Source organism: Lissotriton vulgaris, chromosome 6, assembly GCF_964263255.1.
Source record: "Lissotriton vulgaris chromosome 6, aLisVul1.2, whole genome shotgun sequence".
NCBI lineage: Eukaryota > Metazoa > Chordata > Amphibia > Caudata > Salamandridae > Lissotriton > Lissotriton vulgaris.
The window spans coordinates 1,858,361,352-1,858,388,362 of NC_141694.1; the positions used below are offsets into that span (position 1 = coordinate 1,858,361,352).

The 27,011-nt window shown below is 42.6% G+C and overlaps 1 protein-coding gene across 1 annotated transcript in view; it reads left to right on the forward strand.

Moving 5' to 3' along the window:
- The first annotated feature begins 4,905 nt into the window (after positions 1-4,905).
- The window catches only part of LOC147709667 (extracellular calcium-sensing receptor-like), a 65,204-nt gene continuing 43,098 nt past the window's right edge, over positions 4,906-27,011 (forward strand). Inside the window, exon 1 of the mRNA XM_086926067.1 lies at positions 4,906-4,946. Within this exon, the coding sequence (XP_086782193.1) occupies positions 4,906-4,946 (41 nt within the window). The remainder of the gene's footprint in view (positions 4,947-27,011) is intronic.

Sequence of the window (27,011 nt, forward strand, 5' to 3'; positions counted from 1 at the left end):
AAATGCGCATGCGCGGGCGGCCAGGCATGCGCATTTTGATGGGAGAAGTCGGCGCAAAATGAAAGAGGGAGCCTCGGGAAGCCGCGGACCACGTAAGTGCTTTTATTTACTTTTACTGCACTTATTACTCAAATGTATGTATGTAAAGGAGGGCGGGAGGGAGGCGGGTGGCGGGCAACTTCGCTCCGTCCATGGAGCGTGCGTAGTGTTGCCTACTACGCCTACTTTGCAAAATGCAAAGTGGGCAACACTACGTACACTCCGTGGGCGGAGCGTATTCTTGCGCCCACCCTTAGATGTGACCAGAGCTTTCATTGTGTTGTAATTGTGGGCTCACTGAGCAAGTGTTATGCTGACATGACAGAGCCTTGCACAGACAAAAGTTTGGCACAGCTAACCTTCCCCAGGAGTTGAATCCTCTCATGGCAGTGTGTCATACAGTGACATTGCCTGAGCCCATGGTGTGTGTAGTGTGAGTATGTCTGTGTGTGTTCCATTCGCTTTTTCTACACAGCCTGTGTTCCCTACACATGATCCTGTTGTGGCACTTGCTGAGTTGTCCTGTGTTCATCCAACTTCTTTGTCCTGGGTTTCCTGGGATGTAGGTGCATGACACACTACTAGTCAAAGTCAAAGAGTAGCTTTATTCGGTAACAATTTAGAAACCATAAAAGCACATGTTCTTTGTGTTTCCTGACATTTAATACGATTTTTTATTTTCCTGTATGACATAGCTTTCATAAGTTGCCATTATTTTGTAAGAGAGATTTTTAGTTTTCCATAACTTCTGATTGTTTCTTCATTCTCTACCTTTGTCTGTTTTTATTTCAATAAACTTCAAACTTAAAAAAAAAAAAAAAGCACATGTTAAAAAAAATACAAATACAAATTTCAGCTAATTCATTAAATACATGATTACTTCAGTTAAGATGGATTAAGCATTATGTGCTATAAAAGGAGTAATATGAAAACCGGACAGCCACTAATTACATGACTAAAATCAAGAACTCGAGTTCATTGATAGTCTAAATCTTAAAACACTTTTTAAAAACAGGGAAACACTAAAAAGGGTAAGCTCATCGTCCAACATTTGCAGTCTTAACAAGGCCGTCTGCATTGTCCTAGGCCCCAATTTTTAAGTAGATTGACAATGTACCTTTTTCTAATTAAGGTATAACATTTTCAGAAGAAAATGCAATGTAGGGTCGTCTGTTGTGATGCATCAGCACAGGGACAGAGGGGCAGTGTTTCTGACCAGGTGTTTACCTCCGGAAAAGTCACAAGTCTGTAAAAGGTACCCCCTCGAAAACGAGTGAGTAGCATCCGGGTAAAACTGCGTAAAGTAAGTGATAGATATTTCTGTAGGACAGGGCCATCTAGCAACATATGATTGTGGATGACAGTTGATTTCTTACCCTCCAGTTGCCACCTGCAATCTTCCAGGAGGGTAATACAGGCTTCTTTTAGTTTCTGCCTGGAGACGCCTACGATGCTAGATGGGTTATCAAAATAATCCTGGTGGCCTATAGCAATTAAAAAGCGTCTCACATACCTTAACCACTCTATTTTCATGCCCCCTTCGTGAGACATACAATCATTAACAATGTCCCTGTTTAATCCTGTTTCTTTTGAGACCCAGACCCTATGCCACAACAAGACCGGGCTCACCTTTATAAGGTCCGAAACATAAACAATACCCAATTCCTTGTGACAGACATATGTGGACATTGACTTTGGTACCGCCAGTAAGTACCTTAAAAATGCGTTTTCGCACGCCTGAATTTTTCTGGAATCCGTAATGCCCCATACGCCTGCCCCATAAGTTGCTGTGGACACACACTTTACTTATGAATGTCAATAAGGATTTTTACTGGTCTGCCTTCTAGTTTTGTAGCAACGTTTCTTACTGCACCAATGGCTCGGGAAAATGCTAGTTTCCTTGTCATTGCTGCAGTGGCCCAGGACCCATTATTGTCGAAGTTTATGCCTAAATAGGAGAAGGTTTTGGTTGGTTCAATCTTTACGCCCTCCAAAAAGATATTGCACCGGACCTTATTTTTCCTTGGGCAGGACATGCTAAATGTCTGACTGCTGTTAATTTTTAGGCCTCGAGCGCCCATAAAATCAGAAACAATGTTGAGTGACTTCTGAAGACCCAATTGCGTGCGAACCATTAAGACCGCATCATCTGTGTAAAGCAGGATTGGGACTGGCTTCCCTTTGACCCGTGGGCAATCCTGCTTATTTTCTATCAAATGGGATTCTATGTTGTTAATATATAAATTAAATAAACACGGAGCCAAAATGCACCCCTGTCTAACGCCTTTTTTAATTGGGAATTTAGAAGTACATTCCCCCTTTATACTGAAGCGGACTTTTGCTCCTGCGTCCCGGTATAATTGCTTTATAAAATTTATAATAGTAGGATCAATTTCCAGATTTGAGAGGGTTTCCCATAAAATTTCATGACTGATGCAGTCAAAAGCAGAGCTTAAGTCGACGAAAGTCATGAAAAGCTTGTCCCCCTTTGCCACAACATATTTACCCATCAAGATTGCTAGATTTAAGCCCTGCTCCGCTGTGCCCAAACCTTCTTTGAAGCCGTACTGGTAAGTGAAGAGGACACCCATGTCTGCAGCCCATGACTGTAACCTATTTAAAACCACCCTTCCTGCCACCTTCATTAAAGAATCTAATAAAGAAATGGGCCTGTAACATTTTGGATCTTGGCGGTCTCCCTTTTTAAAAATTGGTATCACTATGGCTTCCTGCCAAGTTGTTATGAAGCCTATATTGTTGGAGCAGTTTAACACATTGGTCAGGAGAGGGGCCCATAATTTATCATTTGATTTATAAATGTCAACTGGAACCCCGTCCGGCCCCTGGGCTTTACCGCCCGAGCTCTTGGCTATTGCCACTTCGATCTCCGAGAGTTCAAAATGTAAATCCAGAGGGAATGCAGCCGATGTAATACTTTCTACCTCTCCTCCACTACCCGCTGTAACTCCCCCTGGTAGAGGGTCCATATCATATAGACTAGTAAAGTGATTGAGCCAGGTTGCTTCTTCTATTACTAAATCGATACCATTATCCTTCTTCTCCTGGAAGAATGGGGCGTTAACTGCCTTCCAGAAGTAAATATTGTCTTTCTGGGTGCTAGCTTTATGCAGAGCCTCCCAGGCCTCCTGTTTTAAAGCTTTTTTCCTTTTCTTTACCGCGGAGTAGTAAGCACTTCTTGCAGTACGGATATCATTCGAATTTTTAGGTTCTTTCTTAAGTGCTAGTTTTAGAGCTGCACGTGCTTTGGAGCATTCCGAATTGAACCATCCCTTATTTTTATTGTTCTGTCTCCTGGTCTCTATCCTTTCCAGGGAATATTTTATCTCCTCGGAGATGTTTGAAAACGCCAGCATCACGACTTCAAGCTTGCTGGGTGCTGTAAGGCAAGTCTGAAAGTCCGCTGCTCTCTTACTAATTATAATCTGGAGAAAAGGGACAGGGTCAATTTTGCTCCACTTTAGGACGTACCCATTTTTCTTGGCTAAATTTAGCCTATAAGAATAGAGGCTATTTACTACTCCACTGCTTGCGTTTTTCGACTTCATAACTTCCAGTGAGAAGCTTAGTGGATAGTGGTCGCTGATAGCAACTTCTTCAGTTTTAAAGTCCACCAAGGATTGAGTGAAACTACTCGAAGCCAGGACATAGTCAATCAGCGTATTACTACCCCTGCCATTAAAGGTGGGTTTAAAATTAACCTGAGGATCACAAAGTTCGTTCCCAAATGACAAGTCCATTTCAGCCATCGAGTTGTTTAAGAGGTTGCCCATGGGAGAGTGTGAAAAATGGGTGCATGGTTCGCCTTTATTATTTGCTAGTCCACAGATGTTAGAGACAGCAGCCGGGCACAGCGTGCAATTAAAATCCCCCACCCATATTACCCTATTTCCTGAAGTGCCTTCTCTATTTGAGTTAAGCAGAGTTTGAGTAAGACCCTCAACAACAGAACAAAACTCACCCTGTGGGATGTTATTATAAAAATTCACAATACTAATGGTCTCGTGACCCTCGGTGGTGAGTTCCAGCATCTGATAATACTTTGATGCGGAAGTAAATTTCTCTACATTTATTTTTGAGGTGTTTGAGATCAAACAACACAGCCCCCCTTTATTTCTGCCCCTGACTACTATTTCTGCAGGGGTATGAAAGGTACGGTACCCATTTATGTGTACGGGCTCCAACACCCACGTCTCCTGGAGGCAGATTATGGAAAAATCCCTGACAAAGTTCAGGAAAGTGGGGTCATTTAACTTACTCGACAGGCCCGCAATATTCCATATTCCACTACTAGTCATTAGGATGTCATCCCTAAGTGTTTTATTTGTAAAGCCCGGGGATGTTGTCAAACACACATGGGACACATTCAGGATGCCCCTTTCCACTTCTGTGTTGCCAACATGATGTAGGTTTCCCTATGTGGTATTTGTCAGTGAGTGGGTCACTTGTGTGTGTGTGTGACTACTCCCACTCATCAAGGTCATAGCTGCAATGTTGGAAGGTGTCGACATGTGTTACTTGTGGCTCTCCTTTGGTTCATCATTGTTCATCATTCAACACTGTGTCGCATAACATCTTGCCCTTAGGTCTCTTGGGCTGGACGGCACTGCCCTATCCTGGTTTGCTTCATTCCTTGATGGTCGAACTTTTCAAGTCTTTTCTGCTAAGGCATCATCTAAGATCTGTGTATCAGCATATGGAGTCCCACAGGGATCTATTTTAAGCCTCCTGCTCTTCAACATCTATGTCAGACCTCTGGCAGAGATTGTGGAAGAGGCTGGTCTTTCCCTATATTCGTATGCGGATGATACGCAGATTGTCTTTTCACTTTCCACCACTAAAGACGCTATGACCTCTGCCATTCAGTGCGGCCTACGGCAAGTGACAGAGTAATGTAAATGTAAATGTACAGGAATTTATATAGCGCAAATCACCAAGCGTTTTCTAAGCGCTTGCTTAGGGAACCCGTCCTGGTATTCCCCTGTGAGATAACCCCGGCAGGGTATCCGCAAGGTGAAAGCCAGGCATCCTGCCGCGAGGGGCCGTTGTGGAGATTAAGCAAGCTATTGCCCAGAGTCGCAGAGTGTGAACCCGTGAATCGAGTAGGCACCGGAGCGAGAATTGTCGAGTCCATGGACATTTTAGGACTCAAGATCCTGTCAAGCCGGGAATTGAACCCTGGTCCCGGGCTGACCTCTGCTTCCAGGTCTGCCTCCTCTAACCAGTGAGCCACACTTCTCCACAGAGTGGATGCGCCTTAACTTTTTGAAGTTAAATGAGGATAAGACTGAGGTCCTTATCCTGGGCAAGCACAAGGATCTATGGGGCCCTCACCACTGAGCGATTGGATCAAGACTGCGAGGAGCCGAGAGGGGTGTAGGGAGGCCGATTCAAGATAACCAGGTCAAATTGAAAGAGACACTGCAAACGCAAAAACCCAGCACTGGCAGAAGTTAAAAGAATCCAGTCACGCTGCTAGGTGGGCCTCATAACCCTGATGAAAGGTGACATATTTAAAAAAAAAAAAAACGGTGGCCCCCCTCCGGCCTTATCCTCACTACTGAGTTCCTGAAATTTACAGAAAGGAATTTTACATTTGATTTGTTAGACCAGAGCGTCTTCCCCTTGATCTACAACGAACAGACAACCTCCAATTAAAACGAGAGGGATAATTAACTTTCACAGAATTGTTTGTCCTGATGAAGGTGATATCGCAATACACCGAAACGCTGCGTCGACAACTTTGACAACTCTGAATTTTGTGGTTTTTATAACTTTGACAACTCTGAATTTTGTGTTTTTTTATTTTTATTGTTATATATGTGTATTGGCACTTTTTTTAAAACATTTAAATTTTATTGTATGGCACTTTACCGATGTTACCCAACATCTATTTTATTGATCTGTAATAAAATGTTCAACTTTTTAACAAACAAACAATGCTTTATTAATTTTTTATAATCTCTTGTTTTCACTGTATGTTTAATATTGTATACTTTTCTATGCAGTTGGCACTTTGAGTTATGAGGGCAATATACAAGAGGTTTTTCAAGAGTTGAATATTGGGACTTGTTAAGTTCTTTACTCCTATTCTCCTTGTCCCGTACTGGATTAATAAGGAGACCTCCCTTTTTTTTTATTCGGCCCTCACCACTGGCCTCAGGAAATGGGTTCCTTTCCCCTACCTGTCAACCATGTCCGTAATCTGGGCATCATTATTGATGATAGTCTCTCTATGAGACAACAGGTGATGAGTGTTGCTGACATCTGTTTCACGATCTTGAGGTGGCTTCGTAAGATCATTTGGATGCTTCCTGCCTCAACCCAATGCATGGTAGTCCAGGCACTCATCACCTCTCGCCTCGATTACGGCAATGTTCTCTATCTCGGTAGCTGCCAAACGGTATTGAGAAAGCTACAGGTAGTTCAGAACTCTGCAGTACGCCTTCTTTGTCAAGTTCCTAGACAGGCTTCCATCTCGCCGTATTTACGTGACCTTCACTGGCTTCGAATTGATCAAAGAATTAAATTTAAAACCCTGTGTTACATCTTGAAAATCAAACAAGGTGTGGCACCAGCGTATCTGCAAGAGCTCATCCATCCTTATATTCCTTCTCGTCCCCTGCGCTCTACAGCCCACGGACACTTCGTGATTCCAAGATTTAAACTTGCAAGAATGGGAGGCCGTTCCTTTTCTTGTCTTGGCCCCAAAATCTGGAATTCTGTTCCGGTGTCCTTGAAGAATGACCCGTCCTATCTCAGTTTTCGAAGAAATATTAAACCTTGGCTCTTTTAGTAGCAAATGGTTCTTGACTGCTCTTTTTCTAGCAATTTTTGTGCTAGGCGCCGGGAAACCCTTTTTGGGTAGCTGCCCGTGTTACAAAACTAATGTAATAATAATAATTATTATTATTATAATTGTGGGATTGTGTCAGTGATCACAATTATTCTGGTTGATTTCATCTCATGCCCAGGTACTGCATACTGTGCAGTGTGGCGGACATTCACAAGGGTTGTTGACTGGCCATGTGTGAATATTTTTGGGAACCGTAGATCCCCCCACCACCCCTGGGATTGTCATGGGTGCATGAGCAATGTCGCCAGTCCATGTGTGCTTAGCTGATGCTCATTGTTGCAGATCAAGGTGTGCTGTGTTGAGGGTGGCCAAATGTGAGTTGTTTCATGGCTAGGCCCCTACCTACTTTTTGTTCATTGATGACAGGCCCTGGCCAGTGATTTGTTAGTGTAGATTGCAGTTGTTGGTCAGGACATGTTGCCCCAGTGCGCACAGGTGACTGTACTCCTCGCTATGGGCAACATCTACCTTTGTCATCACAGTGAGATTGTTCAAGCTACTGTCACCCCAACGTAGGGTCCCTGACGGTAGTGCTGTGTTGGGCTGTGAAGGACTGGGCAATTTTAAGACCCAGCGGTGCCGGGGAACAACACCTGAAACCTTTGTGGGTTTACCTGTTCTGGCGCACAAATGACAGAGACACGGGACACTTCCTTCGGCGTCAAAGATCAGCATTTATTTACTGCAGGGATACAGAAATCGCAAGAAGTACACGTAGTGTAGGTTCTGAGAGACTGCTTCGAATTCCACTAAGTGGATCACTCCTTATATACACATTTTTACCATTGCACAACATACGAACAAGAGGTTACAACTCAGTTCTCACAGTAAACTTCAAAAGGGTCGCATTCATGTTTTCAGAAGCCCGGAACATAATTACAGTAGCATTGCCGGTTCCCAACTGTGAAAGCACATTATCTCATCATTAGGCACATTCCACTCTAGTTGTAAACGAACTAAGGGAAAAGACAGAAACAGGTGCAAGGAAGACAGACAACAGATCAAAAAGGAATATGGGGGCAATGTCGGAAGCATGATCGTAGGATCAAAGGACTCAAGCCTAGCGCATGCAAGGCTGAAACAATAGACCGGCACGGCTAGATGAGCCTCGAGCGAAGCCATCTGCCTTTGCAGTGTCATTCCCCTAGTCATAAAGTCACCCTCAAAGGAACATGTGTCTTCCCCAAGAGCTTGGGAATCCCAGGGTCACAAAGCGAACACTGTCCGTTCGCTGACTACGTGAGGGCAAGAAACAAAATGGATGCCGTATCTAAAATGGAACCCGTGGGTTCAAATGAAGAAACCCACGAATAAGACGAACGGTGCAAGGTAGTGTAGCGAAAACACGTACACCCACTAAACTCGTCATTTGCGGTTCGTAGATACCAAACTCGTCCATATTCGAACAAGTCCAAAACGTCGTTCCGATTCTCACGGAACCTCAGATGCTCCTTTTGCCCTCATGTAGGCAAGCACTAGTCGAAATCAATATCGATATTCATCAGATCGTTCAGATGTTGCTGGAACATTATTCTATCCATCAATGCTTCTTTGGTAACAGATGGCTGTCTTATACACGTTGTAGCACAAAGGCCACATAAGGCAGGACCACACTGTACACAAAGACAACACGTGAACAGGAATGTCACAACAACCCCGATGATCATCAGAATCTTCCAACCCCACGTCGACATTAGGCCCCAAAACCATCCTAGTAGCGTCCAATCACCTACGTCCACGTGTATGGACTCGGAGATCTTATGCAACTTCGAGATGGCTTGATATACAGTTGGAGCGTTATCAGGAATGAAAATACAGCAGCTCGAATGGATCACCTTGCACACACCACCTCTATCTGCGAGTACAACGTCTAAAACCATACGGTTCTGCAACGTCATAAGTCTATCTGCCTGAAGCTCTGCTGTCAGATTACCAAGAGCACTTGCAGTTATATTAGCAGTCAATTCTACCACACGAGTCAACTGTCTCAGGTTCCTACTATTAATCATAGGTCCCCAAAACGGCAGGAAACCCTTAAAGAAGTCTCCTGCTTCTTGACCGGCAGTTTCCTCTTTGCTAATAACGCCTCTCACAACTCTAGTCTTGTGATAGTCTGAGGCAACTGAGAAAGTTGGTGGCAAAAGATTCGCAATATAACAGGTGCCCGAGAAATCACGAGGCAACCACGTATAAGCGCGATCATAACATACAAAGTATGTACCCTTGGCAGTCAGGAAAACAGGGGAAGAGAGCATTGGTAAAACATACGTTTCAGTGCAAGCACTCTTCCCAAGCTGAGCTCGCGGATTATGACCAAGTCCTTGCAAGCAGAAATTACCAAGGTGGGGTACAATGCAGATCGGAGACAAGCTCTTAAGCTGTCTATCACCCACAGACATACTATACTCAGCCTCACTCAGATCCTTGTATGCTCGCACCTCTACCTCCGGAATAAGCGATGCATCAAAAATATCTCTGTCTAGATCAGCGATCGCTATTGCCAAAGGCTTGTGGTACGGGCCAGGACCAATGTCTGCAGAGCGTGGCTCTCGATGGGGGTAAGAATCTAGTGCACTACGAAACATAGTTTGGAATGCTCGAGCTGACCCCTGGGAACTGTAAGGAAGAACCAAATACGGAATACCCTTAACCATGGTATGTGGCATTAACCCACACACCCAACAATTAGTAGTATTCATCACCAACTGATGCTGATGTAGGAGCTGAACAAAGGAGTTGTTCATAAATTCCGCACGTCTAACCTGTTCATGTTGGGGCAGAAGATGAAAGGAATGTGGAGAAATAGTGGGAATAGAATTCAGTACAGGAGAAGGAGAAATAGGTGAAGCGGAAGGCAATAACGACTGTATTCCAAAATAGACTCCACCCACTAGCAACAAAGAAACAGTCAGAAATAGCAAGAATAACTGAAACAGGAAACATTTGGTTTGAATAACCTTATGAAGCTTAGTTCTTAACGCCGACATCCTCTATACTTCCGACAGCTTAGAGAACTCCATCCTCTAAAAACTGTCCGTGACGTTCTTGACGCACTTCGTTCTGAGTAGCGATTATCAATTCCCAGGAGTTCCCAGGAATCGACAAAAGTAATCGACCTAGTGTCAGAAACCTGCTAAACAGAAGGAAGTACCCGCACGGCCCTACGGTCAACCTGGATGAAAGGTTTTCTTTAATCTAACATTCAATTTTTAATGCAAATCTCCTACCTGTGGAAAAAGAGAAATACACGTGGAGAAGAACTCAAGAACTAGTAGAGGATGCAATTGTTCATAATGTTCGTAGCAACTATAAGGGGTAATGCAAATTCAAAAAAAACAAAAAAGGTTTTTATTAGTCTTTGTTATGAGAACGAAGAAAATATCGACTTCTCCCAGGTCGAGTCTGTTCTTCAAATAATTGTTCAGATGGTAAAACAGTGTTCGATCGTTCTGATAACAGTTCAGGCCTTGAATTCTCCAATTCTGATGGTTCAACAAATGTATCTGGCTGCAATGAAGTGTCTCCTACCGGTTGAGCATCACTAAACGGCACAAATCGTGTTGGGGTCTCAGTTTCCGTTGCGGCAATCCCAGTCCTCACCCAAGAATCTGCCGGCAAAGGGATTGGAACTTTCTTGGTGTGGGTGGCATGCACCCAATTCTTTCTGCCTTCCAACCGAACTGCAGTCCTTGTGGCCAGCAGAACTTGGAAGGGACCCACAAATCTCGGCTCCAAGTTACGCTTTCTTCCGAAGTTGCGGGTGACGACCCAGTCACCCGGTTGGAGCCGATGTCCAGGACCCTCTGTTTGTGCTGGTAGAGCTTCAAAGACCTGTTGATGAATTAACCTCAGTTTAGCAGTCAGATCATGAAGATAATCAATTAACATTGGATATTCAAGGCTTTCAAACGCCTTAGGCCTCGGGACTCCCCAAATGTTCGCTGGACGGCCGAACACAATCTCATATGGGCTAAGCCCTACTCGAGAGTGTACAGTCGCCCTGGTCGATAAGAGAGCTAGAGGCAGCGCATCAGGCCAAGACAAACCAGTCGTGGCCTGAATTTTAGCAAGTTTCAGTTTCAGAGTACCATTGTACCCTTCCACTAAGCCTGCTGACTGAGGATGATTGGCGCTATGGAATTTTTGATGAATTCCAAGGCCCTTACACACACTCTTCATCACACTTCCCACAAACTCACTTCCGTTATCTGACCATACGATCCGTGGCATTCCATACCGAGGAAAGTATTCCTTCAGCAGGACTTTCGCTGTGGACAGGGCAGTATTATCCTTAAGAGGGTAGGCCTCAATCCATCTGGAGAACGCGCAAACCACAACTAAAACATATTTCAGGTTATTGCATCTCTCCATATGGATGAAGTCCAATTGGATCACTTCAAAGGGACATGTAGGAGGAGCAAAATGACCAGGTGGGGTGGGGGTGCCCTTGCCAGGATTATACATCAAACATACCATACAATTCTTAACCACTCTCTCAGCACACTTAGCAATACCATCATTCTTCCATACAGGAGACAACAACTTACATATACCTTTTGCGCTAATATGCGACAAGCCGTGAGCCATAGTCACAACGGCTAGTACATATGCATCCGGTAACATCCACCTCTGACATTCCGACAAATCAACCCAACATCCATGTGCATCTAACTTTCCCGTGCTTTCTTCCCACTTAGTCTTTTCAGCTTCGGTGGCCTCATTCTGGATCGCTTTCACGCTCTCAACAGTGTCCTCACACATACCCGTCTCCGTCGGCCACCTTACTGAACTCGTGACATACATTCGACTTGCCAGATTCTTGGCAGTATCTTTAGCAATCTCATCCGCAAACGCGTTACCACGACCAACATCATCTGTAATCTTTCGATGCGCGCTGCATTTAATGATTGCCACCTGCTTAGGCAATGTAAGTGCATCTAAAAGATCGTTCACGAGCTGTCCGTGTTGGATCTTCGTACCATGCGATGTCATAAATCCTCTTTCTCTCCACAGTCGACCAAAACTATGCGCTACACCAAAAGCATACTGGCTATCAGTAAACACATTCACTCGCTTTCCCTTAGACAAAACACACGCTCTCGTCAACGCAATCAACTCCGCTGCTTGAGCAGAACTCTGACTCAATCTCGCAGTTTCCACAACCGTACTCAATTTTACTACAGCATACACAGTCGTCACATCACCATTCGGCAACTTAAAGCATGAACCATCAACATACAAAGTACCATCGGGATCTACCAATGGAGTGTTTTTCAGGTCAACACGACCTTTCGTTTCTTCTTCAGTTCTTAAATAACAATCATGTGGTGGTACATCATCTGATTCCATATTAGTCGGCAACAATGTCGCGGGGTTTAGCACATTACAGCGCTTGATCTGTATATGACTTGCCAAAAGTGTCAACTCATAACCGGACAACCTTGCGCTCGTCAGATGTTGAGTCTTTGTACGATTCAAGAGAGTGTCAACTGCATGTGGAACCATTACCTTAAGCATATTATCCATGACCAGACCTGCGGACTGTCGAATGGACACCGCAGCTGCCGCTGTCGCTCTTAAACAACTCGGCAATGCTGTAGCTACTGGGTCCAAGGTCGAAGAAAAATATGCACATGGACGCTGTTTGTCGCCAAATTGTTGCGTCAAAACACTTAACGCGCAACCTTCTCTCTCGTGAACGTATAGTGTAAACGGCTTACTGTAATCAGGAGTACCTAACACAGGAGCCGAACACAACGCATCACGCAATTCAGAAAAACTTTTCTGACAATCTTCAGTTCATGGCAAAGGAGTCGGAACATCCTTGCACGTAAGAGCTAACAATGGCTTCGCTAACAATGAAAAGTTTGGAATCCATTGCCTGCAGTATGACGTAATACCTAAAAAGGCACGTACATCTCTCTGAGTTGTTGGCACAGTCATTCGAGCAATCGCTGCAATTCTTTCTGGGGTCAACCTTCTTCCCTCCTTTGACAATAAGTGACCTAAATAGGTTACTTCTTGACAACAATATTGTAGCTTAGAAGGGGACACCTTGTGATGTAAGTCACATAAATGCTGTAACAGCGATACTGTAGCAGTTTTGCAAATCTGCTCAGTGTCAGCAGCCACTAACAGATCATCAACATATTGAATCAAGGCCGCACCCGTCGGTAACACAAACGAATCAAGTTGACTCTTAAGGGCTTGACTGTATATTGATGGGCTCTCAAAGTAGCCCTGAGGAGCGCGTTTAAACCTGAAGCTGCGACCACCTAATGAGAAGCCGAATAGGTCCCTGCTTTCCTCAGCAATCGAAATGCTAAAGAAGGCATTCTTCAAATCGATTACCGAGAACCAACAAGCAGAGGCTGGAATCAGAGTCAGTAAAGCCGTAATGTCAGGCACCACAGGAAATTGTGGAATTACAATTTTATTTACCTCTCTCAAATCAATGACAAAACGATACACAGGGGGTTTGGATGGATCAGTTCGTTTTAAAATGGGTAACACAGGACTATTACACACATTTCCCCTAGTTTCTTCGATAACATTTTTCTCGATCAGATCATAGATGATCGCTAAAAGTGCTCGCTCGCCATCCAGAGAAATACGGTATTGGGGAATACGTGGTAATCGCACATGTGATTTCAATTGCACTACATAAGGTGGTATGTCCAATAGGCCCACATCATTGGGACCTGTTGCCCATAAAGACTCAGGAAGGGAACTCAATTCCGGCGGGAACTTATCAGTTGACAAGTACATAGGAGAGATCACTCTCTTACCTAATGTAAGCTCCACTCCCGCAGGAGAGCAGTACAAAGTCGCATATAACCGCTTCAGCAAATCCAGGCCCAAGAGATTCTCACCACAACCTGTAGTCAAAATCAAAGGAGCCTCTAACTCACAAGGTCCGATCGTAAGGGACAAAGGACTAGAGACTGGGTTGCTAACCGGGGCGCCAGAGAATCCAACGGAAACATTTGTTAAGCCAGACAAAGGTGCGCCAGGGAGTTTTGAATGCATGATGGAACTTTTTGCTGCACCAGAGTCCAACAGAAAAGGCTCAACTACGCCCGATGTGGCAACTGCGACGTAAGGCCCTCTCTGATCAACCGGAACTGATACTACTCCCTCTCTTTGTCTATGGCTGTCCTAGTAACTGTCGTCTGCACCAATCTCATGCTCAACATAATAGTCATCCATGTGATACTGTGCAGATCTATCAGACCTCGTATTTCGCTGATCAAAACAATTGTTCGTGTCCGATGAAGGAGCGGAACGCTCATTCTGATTTCGAAAGGTACCACGACCTCTACCTTGAGATGTCTGCTGAGAACCTCCACGACCTCCTCGAACCGGAGCACCATTATTTCGATCACGTAAAACGGGACAATTAAACTTCAAATGGCCCTCTACCCTACAATATGCACACTGATTATACCCAAGCATAGGTCTAGATGCAGAGGAATCAGAACGCGACTGCATCCTAGCGGACTGCGCTTGTGGTCGAGATTGCGGTTGAGAATCAGTTTGATTCGAGCGTGGAGGATACGCTTGCTGCAATAATACCTTAGTTTTTAGCTCTTTCGTCTTCTTATCAGCACAATCACTTTCCTCTTTTTCTCTATTTTCATAATATTGAGCTGTGGCCAATATTTGAGCAGTGGTAGAAACAGCCCACGAACTTTCAGAATTTTTCAATTTGTTACTTAGTTCAAGCAACAGATTCGACACAAATTTATCAACAAACAGTCGCTGACCTCCCTCAGAACTCATATCCTGACCACTGTGATCGATAAACGCTTCCTCAAATCTAGTAAAGAAATCAGAGACACTCTCGTCTTTCTTTTGCTTGCACGCAGACAATTTATCCCAGTTAACTCTCATTGCTGGCATAAGCGTTTTCATAAGGGTAATGATTCTTTGGGGCAGAGCCGTAATCAACTGTTCAGGCTTAGCCCCACCAACTTGTCGTCCGTCGGCCGCCACAAGAGCAGCCCAATCACCGCCTAGCTCGGCTGCGTGATTTTCTTGTCGAATTTTGGCCCAAATTGGTTGTGGCACCACGTTACCAAACAACATATCAATATCGGCAAGGTTCATAATAGTAGCATCCACAAGTTGGGATAACTCCTTATAATAACCTGCGGGATTCTTTCGTGGATCAGGTAAACATTGCTTCACCTGCAAAACCTCTGATCGTTTCCATGGGAGATGTATCCGAACTCTCTGGAAGTGTGGCAAAATGGGAGGGGCTACGTTAGCATCACCTGGCATCCATACTGGGGGAACTTCTCGCATAGGATACTGACCAGGGTGTGCCATCCACTCCTCAGTGTCATCTTTAAACAATGCTCGAGGTTGTACTATAGATCGAAAAGCCAATAGACGCTCCAATGCGCGTCGTACATTACCACCTATAATCATACCGCTCGAAAACTGATTCCGAAGTTCAGTCATTTCTGACGGTACATTATCTAATTCATCATCGTCCCACTCCTCCTGCAAAGATTTGCACATTTCCTCGAACACAAATCTCTGTGTGGGCTCATTAAACTGAGAGAACGTCTCGTAAACTACACGCGGAGCGTACTTAGCAGGATGTCTAATCCATTTGCGTGCCATAGTTACTAACGTCTCACTCTCCCTACCACTAGGAATTTGACTACGTCTCTGAGAGACATCAGAGGCATCGGACCCAAGTATTGGTCCGGAAAGTGGAGAATAGAGATTAGCAACAACATTAGGTATACGACTACAAACAGAAGGAGAAAAGGAGGAAAGTACAGGAGCAACAACATGAGAACTAAACATAGGAGCAGTAGGAGTAGCCAAGATAACAGGAGTAGCGGGAGCAATAGGCTGAGCAGGTATAGGTAATGGAGCAGTAGGAAGAAGGGCAGATAAGGGAGCTGGAACGGCTTGGGGAACAAGGGGATTCGGAAGAACAGGACCAACGGCAGGCTGACCAGCAGCTGCCGGAACAACAGGTTGAGGAACAGGAGGAACCACAGGAACTATAGTATCCTGTGCATATGGAGGTGGTGATTTCAGTAGATAGGACAACAAAGGGTCCTCTACCGCTTCTTCTCCCTTTTTATCAGAACTTGACGGTAGAACCGGATAACATTTATCCACCGCCATACGATGCAATCTAGTGAAAACTTCCTTTTCCTTCTCGTCTTTATCTCGCTGATATTGTTCTGCACCTTGCATCATCGTAATGATACCATACCTCTTATTTTTCTTTATCTGCTTAATTTCTTTCTGCTTGGCCTCTTTACGCCACAACCGAAAGGAATCAAACATAGCCGGCCTAGCTTTCTTTTTAAACAATTTTGCTTCAAGATTATCTAAAATATCAGTTTCGAAACTACCATTAGGTGGCCAGCTAAGGACACCATCTTTCTTCGTGTAGCGGATCCAACAACTATTGTATACGATAGGACCCACTCCGTGTCGACTATAAAGTTCATAAAGTGGAGTTCCAACTGGAGGTATCGAACACGAGTCCTCCAGTCGGGAATCCGAACCGCGGCATGTAAAGAAACCAAACAAAGGACTACGGCCAGGCATCGTGCACACTAACCGTCTTACAAACTTCAAGGGTTTATCGAATTACGATGTCCTCGCAAAAATGCAAGACCCTCGGTTTTTGGCAATTGCAATCGTCAAATAAAACCCAACAACTAAGAACCAACAACTAAGAACCACAAATGCAATGGAACCATGCAAACAGCCAATTTCAACAACAAAGCAAATGTCCCAAGAAGGAACCAACAACTAAGGACTGAGAGCGACCCACAAATACTTAACTGCAAGAACAATGGCGTCACCAGGAAGGCCCGTCTATCGTCTCGCTGTACAAAGGTCTACGCCAGGCACCGAACCAGGTCAACAGTCAGGGCATCAGTCCGTCGCAGCCGTCAGGAGGCGGGAATCTTCGCGGGAAAAGTCTTCGGGCCACTTATTTCGACAACAGGATCGATGAAGCGGGGTGCACCTTCCCTCGGAGATTTCACACGAAGTTCCTCACGATCGTGAGGCTTCGGACCGGTACCGCTGATGTCGCCCCACGTGTCGGGCGCCAACTGAAGGACTGGGCAATTTTAAGACCCAGCGGTGCCGGGGAACAACACCTGAAACCTTCGTGGGTTTACCTGTTCTGGCGCACAAATGACAGAGACACGGGACACTTCCTTCGGCGTCAAAGATCAGCATTTATTTACTGCAGGGATACAGAAATCGCAAGAAGTACACGTAGTGTAGTTTCTGAGAGACTGCTTCGAATTCCACTAAGTGGATCACTCCTTATATACACATTTTTACCATTGCACAACATACGAACAAGAGGTTACAACTCAGTTCTCACAGTAAACTTCAAAAGGGTCGCATTCATGTTTTCAGAAGCCCGGAACATAATTACAGTAGCATTGCGGGTTCCCAACTGTGAAAGCACATTATCTCATCATTAGGCACATTCCACTCTAGTTGTAAACGAACTAAGAGAAAAGACAGAAACAGGTGCAAGGAAGACAGACAACAGATCAAAAAGGAATATGGGGGCAATGTCGGAAGCATGATCGTAGGATCAAAGGACTCAAGCCTAGCGCATGCAAGGCTGAAACAATAGACCGGCACGGCTAGATGAGCCTCGAGCGAAGCCATCTGCCTTTGCAGTGTCATTCCCCTAGTCATAAAGTCACCCTCAAAGGAACATGTGTCTTCCCCAAGAGCTTGGGAATCCCAGGGTCACAAAGCGAACACTGTCCGTTCGCTGACTACGTGAGGGCAAGAAACAAAATGGATGCCGTATCTAAAATGGAACCCGTGGGTTCAAATGAAGAAACCCACGAATAAGACGAACGGTGCAAGGTAGTGTAGCGAAAACACGTACACCCACTAAACTCGTCATTTGCGGTTCGTAGATACCAAACTCGTCCATATTCGAACAAGTCCAAAACGTCGTTCCGATTCTCACGGAACCTCAGCTGTCTCTTGCTGTGTTGTTTGCTGTGCCACCCAGCTTGTGAAACATGAATGAGTTGGGATCCCACTCACCTGACGATGCCTGCTTGCCCACCAAGGGATGCCCAGTTCATGAGTTACTTTTGTATGGCACTGTGTACACATCTGTGTCATTGGGCTTCTGCCCACTGTCATGTGTTGTGTAGTAGCCTGGGGACACCGAGACACACACATGTTGTATGTTGTTTGGAGGTTTTTCCCTAGTGTCCCTGCATCTACTGGCTCATCAGTCTGCACATTCATCATGTTTGGTGTGTTCCATTGCTGCCATGACATTGGACTTGGCCACCTGACATCTACAGTCTCCACAGGATTCCTTAGTTTGTGTGTCTGTTTGTATAGATTTGTGTGTATGCATCATGGTGCTCCCTTGTCGCATTGTCTAATTGTACACTGGAATAATTATCAGGGATCATGGCCATTGCTTGTCTGCATATGGCAGAGGGTGTTCTTGTGATACACAGCAATCTTTGCCTCCCCAAATCTATGTTTGTATGTGACACAACCACTACATTGCCACAACATTGCTTGGGGTGTTGGGACCAGGAATCATGCATGCTGGTTTGGAGATGCTGCTATTTTCATGTCCACACTCACCTTATATTCACTGTAGTGATGGGGGGTTTAGGACACATTACCACATTGGTCCTTAGATGCTGTATTTTGGAACCCCACTATCACCTTTTGTGCACAGTAGTGATGGGGACATTGGTCCTGAGATGCTGGATTTTTGAACCCCTCTAACACTTTTTGGTCACTATAGTGATGGGGGTTTAGACCCCATTACCACATTGGTTCAGAGATGCTGGATTTTTGAACCCCACTAACACCTTTTCGTCACTGTAGTGATGGGGGGTTTAGACCCCATTACCACATTGGTCCTGAGATGCTGGATTTTTGAACCCCACTAACATCTTTTGTTCACTGTAGTGATGGGGGGTGTAGACCCCATGACCACATTGGTACAGAGATTGTATGTATGTTCACTGTCAGGATCTGTGTTGTGGTAATTTTACACACACAGTCATCAAACCTTGCAAAGATGGTAGGGGGATTTGCTTACTCATCCTATGTGTGTGAATCCTGGTCGTGCTAGGCATCCCGCCCCCTATGAGTGGGGATGGTAATAGTGATGGGCATCCAGCCTCCTATGGGTGGGGGTACTGGTAGTGATGAGCATTGTGACACCGATGAGTAGGGGGTTCTGGTGGTGATGGGCATACAGCCCCTTATAGTTAGGCTATGCTAGTAATGATAGGCATCCACCCCCCTATGGTTAGGATATGCTAGTAGTGATAGGCATCATGCTGGGATCGATAGTCATCCATCCCCCTATGGGGTGGACTCTGCTGGGAGTGATAGGCATCCACCTACCCATGGGGTGGACAATGCTGGGATAGGCATCCACCCCCCTATGGGGTGGACTCTGCTGGGAGTGATAGGCATCCGCCCCCTATGGTGGGGTTTCCTTTCGTGTCATTTTGGTGTGTGGTAGGTGTCTAACTTACCTTCTGCGTTGTGCGCGTCGGTAACGGTAGGCATAAAGTTTAGGTAACATATGCGCGATTGGATACATGGCAGCTCCGTCTCGTCCCCGTTGATCATGTTCTGGCGCGAATCGGAGCTTCAATATGCCTCGTCCGAATGCTGTGACGTGCTGGAAGCGGAGCCCTGTACGACGCATAGTAAAGACGCATCGTACTTGCGTGTCTGGAAACTGGTTGGGAAAAGCCTCCGTATGACTTAATTTCCATGTTTCCTGAGCCTGTCCGATCATGAAATAGAGCATGAATCGGAGCGAACAATTCGGTCAGAAATTTTCCTGTAATATGCATCGTATTTGCTCATTTGTAGAAAAAAAACTCCGGATACGACTTGTTCAAAAAATATGACCCTTCCAGGAATCTTCGCTCTATGCATAAACATCTTCTGACTGTCCCTACTTACAAAAGGAAGCGTCTTGGAGGTTGCTGCTGTGACCATCTTGCGGCCGCCTTCTGGAACTCCCTCCCTCTTCACCTTAAAACGTGTGGAAACATTCTCAGCTTCAGACACTCCCTCAAAACATGGCTCTTTTCCCAAGCGTTCTGTTGAGCTCCTCTATGCTTCCTCTGTTTGATGCGTTGTGTCCCTGTCTATAGCGCCATGAAGCCTCCGGGCGAACGAGCGCTCTACAAATACATTTCAATATCAATATCAATATCAATATCAATATCGTAAGGTAAGCCTACGAATAAAGTCAGCCCGCCATCCTAATCGGCCCCAAAGAGTCAACTCTGCCTGATGACTGGAGACAGCGCTCAGACCCTCCGGTGACTATGTGTGCATGCCGTACCAATACCATGCTCTACAGTTCTACATTAATTATTGTTATCTTATTCATGACAATGTAAATTTAGGCTAGAAAACCTGTATCAGTTATGCTGAAATGCTATCATATCTGACTAGTCCAAGAAGACCTATACAATATCTATTAATGTCATAAACACCATATATAACATATACCTGTGAAGAGTTTACCGCTATATCTCTACCTATGTACTATCTGTATAATTGTTGACTAATATAAGAAAAATAAAAGATGCCGGTATGAGTGAGCATGAGCGTCGTTGGAGTGGCATGGGCACTCAACGTCAGTAAGTTCCAACACTGGTTATGGTGTTGCCCCATTCTTGAAGCTAACGCCACAATTCTCTACCGCCAAAAAGCAAAATATTGGTGCCAGATAGATGGTGCACAGACAGAAAATCTAATTTCCAATATCGATATACAAAAATATCGAGTTTGAAATGATGTCATACATTGAGAGCAAGAATGTTGTGGTACAGAATATCGACATTAAGGTAAGAAATATAATTTTCAAAATATAGAAGTTAGTTATATCATTTGTTAAAATATCCTTGTTTAAAATATCAATGTTTATATTAGTGTTATGTATTTTAGTATATATTTTAATAGTATGTGATGTAATTTTTTAGTATAAGTATTGATTTGTTCTTTAATATATGTTACATTTTTAGTACTGATTCATTTTATGGTAATTACATTTTGCGTTTTTTAGTTCTGTAGCGGGTTGTGTGTTTATAGGGGAATAGGGTGGGAAGTAATTGAGTTATAATAAAGTAATTCATATTTTTTATTTATTAGTATTTATTTAATTGATATTGTATAGTGTTAATTGTGGGGATTCATTTTTTATTAATTAATTATTAATTGGATGTTAATTTATATTAATAAATTAATTGATAATTATGTTAATTGTGGTTTTTTATAGGAGCGGGATGTGGGTTTACAGGAGAATAGGTTGGAAAGTTATTTCATTTTAATAAATGTAGTAATAATTTTTATATATTAATATGTATTTATTTTTTATTTATAGTGTTAATTGTGGTAATTAATTTATTAATAATTATTTATCAATTGTTTGTTAATTATTGTTAATTAATTAAATAATTTCTAATTAATTATGTTCATTGTGTAATTTTCTAGGAATGGGTGGTGGGGTTTATAGGGAAATAGAGTGTGAAGTAATTTATTTAAAATTAATGTATAATTAATGGTAATTAATTTATTAAAAATTAACTATGGCAATTGTTTAATTAATTTGAGATGTGAGTTGTGGGGTTTATTGTGGTAAAGGGTGTGCAGTATATTATTTTCAAATAATTAATAAGTTCTTTATTTAAAAAAAAAAAATGTAAAATTATAGATGGAAATTGTGTAATGACTTTTATGAGTGTTTTGTGGTGTTTATTGGGGTAGAGGGTGGAAAGTTTTGTATGTTTTACTAATTCATCAATATTTGCTCATTATTATTCATTCTTTGGTTGATATATTTTTATGGTTATTGTTTATTTTTATTTTGTGTGTGGATTCTGGTTTTATAAGGGGTAATGTTTGCTCAGTAATTACATTTTTATATGTTTTCTTTTGATTTTTAATTAATAATATTTGTTTATTTGATAACTAATTATGTTAAATATGAGGGTACAAATTCTTTTTAGAAATTTAGATGTGTGTTGTGAAATGTGTGGTGTTATAGTGTAGGAAAGTAAGACTGTTTATTTTTTGTAACAATTAATGATTTTGATATTAATTCATTTATAGTAAATATAGCTATTTGTAACTTTTTAAAATTTTAATAAAATAATGTTCTCTAACTTTCCCTACTGTTGCACTCACTGGATTGGGAATCTTAATTTTTACTGATGCTCTAGCTAACACTTTCCCTACTGTTGCATTCACTAGAGTGCCAATAGTCATTTTTTCACCTCCGCTATCCAACACTTTCCCTACTTTTGCACTCACTGGAGTGGGAATAGTACTTTTTACCCGTACACTATCCAACACTTTCCCTACTGTTGCACTCACTGGAGTGAGAATAGCAAGTTTTTCACCTCGGCTATCCAACACTTTCCCTACTGTTGCACTCCCTGGAGTGGGAGTGGTAATTTTTACTTCTTCGCTATCCAAAACTTTCCCTACTGTTGCACTCAGTGGAGTGGGAATAGTAATTTTTTCTTCTCCGCTATCCAATAATTTCCCTACTGTTGCACTCACTGGATTGGAAATAGTAATTTCTACCCCTCCGCTATGCAACACTTTCCCTACCGTTGCACTCACTGGATTGGGAATTGCAATTTTTACTGATGCTCTATCCAACACTTTCCCTATTGTTGCATTCACTGGAGTGCAAATAGTTATTGTTTCACCTCCGTTATCCAACACTTTCCCTACTGTTGCACTCACTGGAGTGGGAATAGTAATTTTTACCCCTACACTATCCAACACTTTCCCTACTGTTGCGCTCACTGGAGTGGGAATAGTACATTTTTCACCTCCGCTATCAAACACTTTCCCTACTGTTGCACTGACTGGAGTGGGACTAGTAATTTTGTACACCCAAGCTATCCAACACTTTCCCTACTGTTGCACTCACTGAAGTGGGAATAGTAATTTTTATCCCTCCGCGATGCAACACTTTCCTTACTGTTGCACTCACTGGAGTGGGAATAGTAATTTTTACTGATGCGCTATCCAACACTTTCCCTACTGTTGCATTCAATGGAGTGAGAATAATAATGTTTTCAACTTCGCTATCCAACACTTTTCCTACTGTTGCACTCACTGGAATGGGAATAGTAATTTTTACCCCTAAGCTATCCAACTCTTATTTTACTGTTGCACCCAATGGATGCAAAATGTAAGTCTATAATTTTTTAATTATATTAATATTTCAATGTTTAATATAATGTTTTTTAATTAGATTTTGTGTTATAGGTATATGTATATTTATATATATTTATTTGTTAATTTCTATTTATTTATGACATTTTGAAATAAATTAAAGTTATTAGTTTTTTAATTGTTTTAAAGTAAATATACATTTATATATAACATTTTATATAAGTACATTTCATTTCTTTAAATAAATTTATTTATTATATTTGTTTAAATGTATATTACATCTAAATATTATTTTACAAAGTTAATTTTATTATGTAATTTATTAAACATTATTTTTTATATATATAAAAAACGATATTTTTTACATCTATATATTTTTTCATATTTTTGTATTTTACATTTTGAAGATAGGATGTCGATATTGTGGATGTCGATATTGTGGATGCCGATATTTGTGTGTCGATATTTGTGTATGGGGATATTTTTGTGGTCGATATTATGTCAGTAATCCCAGATGGACTGCATACATCGAGACATTCGACGACTTTATAGATGCTCTAGAAGAAGTAGATGACAAAAGAGCATCAAATACTTGAAGAACCTTGCAGGTGAAGGGTTGAAAGAAGTGAGTAAGAAAATACCACAAGCTGATGAAGTATGTTCCTGTCAAATCAAAGAAACTTTAGAATCCAGATTAAATCAAATGCCGAATGTCGACTACGAAACGTACATTTACAACCAGGAAAGACAGTAAGCTGGTGAAACTATGGAGGAATTTGTCAAAAGACGTGATGCATTCATCAAGCACTTCAAGTTCAGTGAATGCAAGGATGAAGAAACCATGCGTCTTCGAGTCATTGAAGGTTGGCTCTCCAATTCGTTCGGGCGATGTATGCTGAGGGAGACACTCAGTCTAGAAAAGCTATTTATGGATGCAAGAGCTGAGAATGTGCGGATCGGCAGGCCGCTGAAATGAAGGCTGGAACAGCCAAGAACGAATCAGCCTTAATCATGAAAAGTAAGCAGAAAAACAAGGCCAAGGTCCAAAAGGCAATGTCTCAGAAGAAAACGAAATTGTGTTTCTGAAGTAGATTCTCATTTCCACATGAAGGTAAATGTCCTGCCATTGGACAGATATGTAAAGGCTGTGGGAAGGAAAACCATTTTATAACAATCTGCAAAGCAAAAGAGAAAGTAGGTGTGTCACACAGTGAAGAGAAATGCATATCAGAAAGTGCCAGAATCACTCTAGCCACGCCGTCAAGGCAAAACGGCAACATCAGTTGAGACTAAATGAAGTTGATCATCATCAAAGTGATTCTCCCAAGGGTCTTCCACATCAGTATCGACCGTCAGTGAAGAAGATGGGTGTGCTATAGCTATATCGACTGCAAAACATCATGCACATATAGATTTGGCTGCTTACAAAGAAGAACAAAGGCCAATGAAAAATCGCCACATGAACTTAACTTATTTGGGCGTTGTCCATATATCATGTTAATGGTGAATGGCTTCCCGACAACATTTATTATAGACAGTGGTGTATCGATCAACATCATGCCGGTTGAACCGTATACTGAACTGTCTCCAGTACCATGTATAGCACTTTTCATAAACCTAGGTCTACACTTGGGATGCTTCCATGCCATTGAAAAGTTAAGGGTCATTCATGGTGACCATAATTCATAAGAAAATGACAGTGTACGTACCAATTCATATTCTACCAGGTACTTCCTTGAGTGCTTGTCTCCTCAGTTTAAGCATTGCTGCTGAAATGGGTCTGATATACATCAACTACAATCTCAATACACACTGAAATCATAGGTCAATTCCTGTCTTTGTTTCATGGACTCTGGAAACTCAGGGCAATGACAACTTCACATTAATGAGGAAATTAGTTCTGTTTCTCTGCGACATGGTCGGATTGCTTTTTATTTAAAGAAGGCAGTTGCAAAAGAACTAGAGACGCTGGTAAAGCATGACATCATTGAGTGCTCTACTGGTCTTGCGCCTTGTGTTTCACCCATAGTGATAGTGCCCAAAAAGGACTTTGGTGGTGCAATGCGCATTTGTATTAATATGCATCAGGCCAATAAAGCAATTTCGAGAGAAAGACATCCAGGTCCACAAGTTGCAGATATGAGTGCACAGCTGAATTAGAGCCAAGCTCTTCTCCTTTCTTGATTTGAACAAAGGATATCATCAACTTAGGCTGGAAGAATAATGTATGTACGTTACTACTTTTTCAACTCATTTTGGTCTGTTAAGATACAAAAGACTTAGCTCTAGTGTGTCATCAGCTGCAGAAATCTTTCAGGCTGTAAATTACCAAATAATTCTACCTGTCACCCGTGCTTTTAACTATAGTGATGACATGTTGGTGTTTGGGCCACAGAAAGCAGCATGACAAAGCTCTAACTCAAGTATGCAATTTACTCGCTGATGTAGATCTCACTTTAATTGCCTGGAAGTGTGGGTTTCACAAAACCAAACTTAAATTCTTTGGGAATATCTTCTCTGAAGGGAAACATTTTTGACCCTGAAAAGTCACTAGCGTTATCATTCACTCAAGATGTGACCATGCTGTGATCCGTCTTAGGCATGGCCAGCTATTGCTCCAGATACATTTGTGAATGTGCTACAGTGAGTGCCCCATTGATAGAGCTGACAAAGAAAATTATCTGTTCCATTGGTCTTCTGAATGTGATTAGAATTTCAAGAAAATACAGTATGCAACTGACATGACTTATTTTAAACCAAATTTACATAGTAGATGCAAGCCTGGTGGGTTTGGGTGCAGTCCTTGCTCAACACAATAGACACCCAAGTGCACAAAGACACATTTTGACCTAATCCAGCACTGTCTCAGACTGAAACCTTGCCACTGACCACTAGGCGTTACTCACCATTTTCATGAATCCGAAAGCCAAGATGCCCCCTAGCATCGAGAAGTGGGGCTTGCATTTGCAGGAGTATGACTACACCATTGTGCATCAGCCAGGGAAGGATCAAAACCCCGATGATTGCTGTTCACGAGTGCCATTATAGCACCACAGTGCAACGTCTAAAGTGGCTGAAGAATACATTAACTTTATAGTAAAGTCTAGTACTCCTGCAGCTATATCCCTCAAGTAGATCATTGCTGCTGCAAACATGGACAGAGAAATGCTCAACCTCAAGGATTTCATTGCAACACAGTCATGGAGAAAACATTCTCAACCTCCCACAGATGATGTAAAATATTTAAAAAAATTAAATGTGTGGGAAGAGCTTTCCACGATTCAATAAGGTGTTATACTAAGAGGTTTGTGAATTGTCATACCAGAGCATTTGAGACAACAATTTATTGAATTGGCACACGAAGGATACTGTGGCATTGTAGTCACCAAGAGAGCTCTCAGAGATGGAGTGTGGTTCCCTCACCTTGATCAGCGAGTAGCAAAGGAACTGAAAGCATGTTGCATGTGTAATAGCTTCTCTCCCAAGACAATACAGCATCTGCTAAATATGTCTGACCTGCCCAAACAAGCATGGGAGTGAGTTGCAGTTTACTTTTTTTGGACCCTTAACAATGGCATCATCTCATTGTAGTCTTTGATGAGTATTCACATTTTACCTTAGTGGAAGATCTGTTGTTGATCACTCATGACAAAGTTATCGAGAGGCTGGATTATACTTTCTCAGCTTGGGGTGTTCCTCCCTACCTTAAATCTGATAACGGTCGACGTGATTGTAATGTTGTTACATAATAAAATGCAAATAAAATTAAAAAAATTAAAAAATCTGACAAAGGTCCACCCTTCAACAGCAGTGAGTTTAAGGACTTTCTCAGCCACTTGAACATTAAGCCCCAGAAAAGCACACCTCTCTGGCCACA